This window comes from Saimiri boliviensis, chromosome 2 (assembly GCF_048565385.1).
Source record: "Saimiri boliviensis isolate mSaiBol1 chromosome 2, mSaiBol1.pri, whole genome shotgun sequence".
In the NCBI taxonomy this organism is placed as follows: Eukaryota; Metazoa; Chordata; class Mammalia; order Primates; family Cebidae; genus Saimiri; species Saimiri boliviensis.
In genome coordinates this window covers 231,598,289-231,604,938 of record NC_133450.1, presented here as the reverse complement: position 1 = coordinate 231,604,938, position 6,650 = coordinate 231,598,289, and the positions used below count along the sequence as shown (strand labels likewise).

General features: G+C 46.7%; 1 protein-coding gene across 2 annotated transcripts; it reads left to right on the top strand.

Annotated features, from left to right (window-relative positions):
• The first annotated feature begins 638 nt into the window (after positions 1 to 638).
• Positions 639 to 6,489, top strand: LOC101031643 (cathepsin L2). 2 transcript variants are annotated; one of them, XM_010351877.3, is made up of 9 exons: positions 643 to 700; positions 1,271 to 1,324; positions 1,738 to 1,874; positions 2,173 to 2,295; positions 2,393 to 2,539; positions 2,738 to 2,962; positions 3,481 to 3,643; positions 4,333 to 4,450; positions 6,101 to 6,489. In XM_010351877.3, exons 3-9 carry the CDS (start codon positions 1,749 to 1,751, stop codon positions 6,198 to 6,200), a joined length of 1,002 nt encoding a protein of 333 aa, XP_010350179.3. In that variant the 5' UTR covers positions 643 to 700; positions 1,271 to 1,324; positions 1,738 to 1,748; the 3' UTR covers positions 6,201 to 6,489. The 2 variants fall into 2 exon arrangements, with proteins under 2 accessions (XP_003941193.3, XP_010350179.3); XM_003941144.4 differs by lacking the exon at positions 1,271 to 1,324 and having other exon boundaries at positions 639 to 700.
• Positions 6,490 to 6,650: the final 161 nt, after the last annotated feature.

Below are 6,650 nucleotides of genomic sequence, written 5' to 3'. Positions count from 1 at the left end.
AAAACGCCCCGCTGTCACTGGACACCCTACCAGCCAATCCCCTCCCTCCTGGGATCCCGTCTCGACTATCCCATCCCGTGCTTTGGGGGTGCCTTTCCCTACCAGATTCTTCTAAAGCCCTGCTGCACCCGCCCTTAAGAGGTAGGAGGTAATGCTTCTGCGGGGGGCTGTGCCTTCTTCCACTCGGCCCCACCTTCGCCGTGGACTAAACAGGAGCCACTGGACTAAGTACTCTGGCTCCGGGCCCTGCAGACTTTCAGCAAAAACTCAAGGGCTAAGGAAAAGTAGGGTTAGGCTGGAAAGCCACACAGGGCTCGCTGTGAACTTCTTCCCAGGAACCCCCCGCCCAGCGTAGTAAGTCGGAATACTCAGTAGATCTGAGCCCGCCCGGGAGGCGCCTGCCCCTCCTCCGCGCAGCCCCCGGGCGCCGGGCTCCGCTCCCCGCACCCGGGGTCCATTGAGGCAGGCGCACCCAGACCTGAGACAGGCTGGGATTGGGCGGTGCCACGTGCGGGCTCCGAGCGCCAGGGGCCCCGCCCAGTGGCCGGCGCAGCCAATCGCAGCGCGGGCAGGCGGTGGGAGCGGGGGAGGCCGCCTGGAAACTTAAACTCCGAGCCGCGCGCACCTGGTCCAGACCCGCCAGCTGCTGTAAGCTCGGTCTTGTCTGCGGAGAGCGCCTGGGCATCTCCGACAGCTGCTGGTGAGCGCCCCCGACCAGACCGAGGGGCAGAGCCAACGGGGACTGGAGGAGGGAACCCCCTAGAGGGACGAGGTCGAGGAGGCGGAGGCGGGCACGACCCTTGGGAGTGAGAGCTTCTGCCCCGAGCTCTGCCAGCCTCGAAGTGGGGAACCGCGGAGGGCGGTTGGAGACCCCAGGGAGGGCACGGGCGGCGCAGGTCCGTCACCCTGCGGGGTTCACCGCCGCACCCCGGCCGCGGAGCCCCAGCTCCCTGCGCCACCGCCAACATCCTCAGGGCCTGGCGGGCGCGTGCGGAGGGCGGGAGGCGGCGGCGCGCCCACCGCCCCGGCCCTAACCCGCCCGCAGCGCCCACTGGGGGCCTGGCGCAGAGCCCCGTGAGCTGCCTGCGCGGGTCCGGGCCCTAGCCCTGGGGTCCCTGCCTTCCAGCGGCGCGGCCTCGTGACCCTGTCGGTGATTAGGGGAGTGAGTGGGGATGTTGGTAGCACAGACCCAAGTGTGGGACGGTGGAGCAGCGGGTGCTCTCCTTCCCAGTGTCTCCTGGAAAGGCGTTCCAGAAAGGTTTCATTCCAGGAGGAGAGGTTGGAAGACCTCGCCCATCACCTGCTGTGTATCAGCCAAGAACGTGTGAGATGCTGTTCCTTGGGGATCCCCTTGCCCCTACTTGGGATGGTGTGTCCTCATTAGTGAGGTTTTGCCTGGATGACCTCAGTACAATTGGTGCAACACCTGGACCAACTGTTTCCTAGTTTCCTAGTTGTTGCCTTAAACTTCTCACCCGTCCGGTATCTTCACACCTTTCTCATATCTGATACTCTAAATTATCGCATATGCTGTTTCAACTTCTCGAACTCTGTGCAGGCTGCTTTTCATTTTGGTGGGCCCATCAAATGCCTCGACTTGGCCTGTTTCTCGCAGCCTCTTCCACAGTCTTTGGGGAAATGCTAAGGAGAATAATTGAAATATTTTTATTCCACTGGGGCTGTAAGGTGGCTTTTTGGACTCGTCTAATCAGATACTCATTTCTTTTCCTTTTCTAGGTTTTTGAAACATGAATCTTCCACTCGTCCTCACTGCCTTTTGCTTGGGAATAGCCTCTGCTGCTCCAAAATTTGACCAAAATTTAGATACACAGTGGTATCAGTGGAAGGCAACACACAGGAGATTATACAGCACGGTTGGTAACATCTGAAACTGTCCAGAGGGACTCTGGAGAGAATGGTCCTTGCTGTTCCGAGAGTTGACAGCCAGAGAGTAGCTTCTAGAGACCAGATCTTACCAGGCAATAACCTAACAGCACCCGTTAGGAATGCAGTATGGGCATATATCTCCATTGTGTCTCGGCTTAGAGAACAGCTGAAGTATCAAGCCATCCCTGGCCATGATTTCTCTTCCATTTCTGCCCACAGATGGGCTTGGTGAGCATGGGTTGGGTGAGTAGACATAATGTCCATCAGCTTTATGTTTGCCTCCAGAATGAAGAAGGATGGAGGAGAGCCGTGTGGGAAAAGAATATGAAAATGATTGAACTGCACAATGGGGAATACAGCCGAGGGAAACATGGCTTCACAATGGCCATGAATGCTTTTGGTGACATGGTGAGTGTGGCGAGGATTGCTGAACTCTGTGCTGCTTCTCCTCAATTCTTCACCAAAGCAGTCTTGCTTTTAACATTTTCTTTACTTCTCCTTGAAGACCAATGAAGAATTCAGGCAGGTGATGGTTTGCTTTCGAAACCAGAAGCACAAGAATGGAAAAGTGTTCCGTGGGCCTCTGCTTCTTGATCTCCCTAAATCTGTGGATTGGAGAAAGAAAGGCTACGTGACTCCAGTGAAGAATCAGGTGAGACAGCGTCAGATTCAAACCTCCGGTCTCCACAGGAAAGCCAAGAAGAAAATTGGTGTCATTGCTTTGGTAGATGGTGGCACAACATACGGTGATGGGTGTTTTTAAAGAAAATTCGGATAATTCAGATACATGGGCTACTGTCAGTTTTTGTACTGGTCTTGTAAACTGACAGCTTTTTTACTCCCTGTTTAGAAACAGTGTGGTTCTTGTTGGGCGTTTAGTGCTACCGGTGCTCTTGAAGGACAGATGTTCCGGAAAACAGGGAAACTTGTCTCACTGAGCGAGCAGAATCTGGTGGACTGTTCACGTCCTCAGGGCAATCAGGGCTGCAATGGTGGCTTCATGAATTATGCCTTCCGGTATGTGAAGGAGAACGGAGGCCTGGACTCTGAGGCATCCTATCCGTATGAAGCAAAGGTAAATGGAGCTCCTCATCTTATTCGCACTCTGCTTTTGGAAAGTGGATTCCTTTCAGAGATAACAGATATTTTTTCCAGAATTCACATTTTAGATGGTAGAATCTACATCTGCAAACCGTGAGTATTGTCATTATAAATTATTAGCCTTTCCACAGCTCTCTGATTAGATGGTCAACAGCTAATGGTTAACACATAGCTAATATTAGATGGTTAACACATAGGTGTTCGTGCTTCCACATACATGAAAAATAAGCAAGCCATTCTATATATAATAGAACTTTATCACTGTGAGAATTTTTTTTATGGACAGATTGACCTAGGGGTTTGCATGGAAGAAATGTCAACTAATTTTTCAGTTTCAAATCAACAATTAGCGTTTTGTTTCCTGAGATGACTTACAAGGGTGTTGATTTGGAAATCCTAAGTTGGAGATCACTTGGTGTTTTGGTTCTAGAACTGATGTTCCCCAGGAGGTAGATGGTAGTGATCAAGTCTCTCCCCCTTTAACTTTTAAAGGATGGAATCTGTAAGTACAAACCTGAGAATTCTGTTGCTAATGACACTGGCTTCGTGGTGATCCCTACTCATGAGAAGGAACTGATGAAGGCAGTTGCGACTGTGGGGCCCATCTCTGTTGCTGTTGATGCAAGCCATTCGTCCTTCCAGTTCTACAAATCAGGTGCTTGTCATTTTATTATAGAAATTTAAGCAGAACTGGGCAATACCACCATGATTGATTCTTTGATATGAAGTCCTGCTTTGCAGGAATGTAGTATTTTGAGAGTGTGCATTTAACATAGTGATGTTTCCATTTGACATGAGAAATGCTTAGTTATGTTAAAATTTTCATAAATATTATTAAATGACTACGTAATTGTATAGAGACAACCTAATTTTCCAAACGATTTTCCAGTTGCTGGGCCTACTTTTCTCCAAGTTTTTTACTACTGTAATTAGGACTACAAAAAACCCCCTTCAAGTTTTTGTTTGTTTATTTTGGTACTGTTTTAGACTGACAACCTAGGAGTAGAAAGGAATTATGCTGATTGGTACTTGGGCTTAGAGATAAGTATCTAAATCACCTTAGCTGTAAGCAATACGTTTTATCTTTTGGGTTTTCTTTTTCTTTAGGTAGAAAAAATCTTGAACATAGTCGAAGTTAGTTGATTTCTAGTGAGATGAGGTTGACTTTTTTCCTTTATCAGCTGTTACTATATTCTGACCAATATTGTTTGGGTCCTTATTTAATATTTGCTTATGACATTTCACTGAATTTAGAGATGCCTCCCTTACAGTGGGTGGTAGGGTGAGTTACTGTCACATGTCACTGGGAGCTTCTCACCCCAGCATTGATTTTTACTCTCCCAGGCATTTATTTTGAAAAAAAGTGCAGCAGCAAAAATCTAGATCATGGTGTTCTGGTGGTTGGCTACGGTTTTGAAGGAGCAAATTCAAAAGACAACAAATATTGGCTCATCAAAAACAGGTATAAAACTCGAAGTATCATATTTTAAATTGAAAAGGGAATTTTTGTTTCAAATCAATATTTGGATACAAGTTCACAGCAGCTCAATTTTGAGATCCCAGAAGTCTTCCTTCTACTTAGAGTGAACACAGAAATATTAATGTTTAGCTTTTTGGGGTTATTACTATGTATTGGTAATATTTTATTACTAAGTTAAAAAAAAATTTTATAATTCTGAAACACATTAGGCCTCCAGGGTTTCAGATGAAGCACTGTGGACCTCTAGGTTTGAGAGCGGATAGCTTTTCTCTGTCTCTAAGTTTTCAACAAGGATTACTAAGCAGAAACATCTACCACTGCTGTCTCTTTGTTAAGTCTGAAAGATCATGTGGGAATCCAGTGGTCTGTGCATCCTTCTGTTGTCATTGGATGCCCATCATCGAATTTCACTCCCCAGCTCTCAGACTTTGAAGGTTATCAGAATCCATATTTCTCACAATTAGCATTCTTTAACTGAGATGTGATATAAGGTAGCATGTGGAGACAGACTGCTACATTGGAATTCCAGTTCTGCCTCAGTATCTTAAAAGGTTAAGAACCCACAATAATCAATACATTCATTTATTTATTTGAGATGGAGTCTTGCTCTGTCACTCAGGCTGGAGTGCAGTGGCATGATCTCAGCTCACTGCAACCTCTGCCTCCCAGGTTCAAGTGATTCTCCTGCCTGTAGCTGGGACTACAGGTGCACACCACCATATCCGGCTAATTTTTTTTGAATTTTTTAGTAGAGATGGGATTTCACCACGTGGGCCAGGCTGCTGTCTAACTCCTGACCTCATGTGATCCACCCACCTCCACCCAAAGTGCTGGGATTACATACGTGAGCCACCGTGCCCAGCCAATTTTATTTTATTTTGAGATGGAGTCTTGCTCTGACACCCAGGCTAGAGTACGGTGGCATGATCTTGGCTCACTGTAGCCTCCACCTCCTGGGTTCATGTGATTTTCCTGCCTCAGCCTTCCAAGTAGCTGGGACTACAGGCATGCGCCACCACATGCAGCAATTTCTGTGGGGTTTGTTTGTATTCTTTTGAGACAGAGTTTTGCTCTAGTTGCCCAGGCTGGAGGGCAATGGTACAATCTTGGCTCACTGGAGCGTCTGCCTCCTGGGTTCAAGTGATGATTCTCCTGCCTCAGCCTCCCAAGTAGCTAGGATTACAGGCATGCACCACCACGCCCAGCTACTTTTTTTTTTTTTTTTTTTAATTTAGTAGAGGTTGGGTTTCACCATGTTGGTCAAGCTGGTCTTGAACTTCTCACCTCAGGTGATCCACCTGCCTCAGACTCCCAAAGTGCTGGGATTACAAGTGTGAGCCACTGTGCTGAGCTGATTTTTGTTTTTTTAATAGAGACGAGGTTTCACCAGATTGGCTGGGCTGGCCTCAAACTTGTGACCTCGAGTGATCTGGCTGCCTTGGCCTCCTAAAGTGTGGGGCTTACAGGTGTGAGCCACTGTGCCTGGCCTCAATACATTTATAAATAGATATTAACAGCACTTAATAGGGCCTGACACCTGGGAAGCACTGTTTAAGTATGAGCTATTATTATTAATGGAGCTAATTTTCTTTTGATTCTTTGTATAAAATGGAAAACCTGCTCCTCTTTCAGCTGGGGTCCAGAATGGGGCTTGAATGGCTATATAAAAATCGCCAAAGACCAGAACAACCACTGTGGGATTGCCACAGCAGCCAGCTACCCCGTTGTGTGAGCTGATAGATGGTGAGGAAGAAGGACGTAAGGACAGCATGTGGGGGGAATTTTATCTTGAAACCAAAGGCTTATTGTATAAGATGAACCACTTGAATCATTGAGGATCCAAGTTGTGATTTGAATTCTGTGACATTTTTACAAGGGTAAAATGTTACCACTGCTTTAATTACTGTTATACACAGCTTTATGATATTGAAGACTCATTACTTAATTCTAAGACTTTTGAATTTTCATTTTTTAAAAAGATATACGAAACAGTTTAAAATAAATTTTAATTCATATGTAAAGGTGTTCCTTTTCTATTTTTAATGCATTGGCTTTCTATGTAGTCACGAAATACAATTGAGCTCTGAAATAATAACTCCAAGTTAGTAACTCTATTATGTATTAGGAGAAAGGCGCTGGGTGGCTTCCTGGCTCTTCTAGTTATAAAAATACGGATTTTATG

Excerpts from the sequence above, each read along its gene's own strand:
- LOC101031643 (XM_003941144.4), top strand. The coding sequence starts at position 1,749 with ATGAATCTTCCACTCGTCCTCACTGCCTTTTGCTTGGGAATAGCCTCT. Across the intron at positions 1,875-2,172 it reads ACAGGAGATTATACAGCACG|AATGAAGAAGGATGGAGGAG; the intron begins GTTGGTAACATC and ends GTTTGCCTCCAG. Across the intron at positions 4,451-6,100 it reads TATTGGCTCATCAAAAACAG|CTGGGGTCCAGAATGGGGCT; the intron begins GTATAAAACTCG and ends CTCCTCTTTCAG.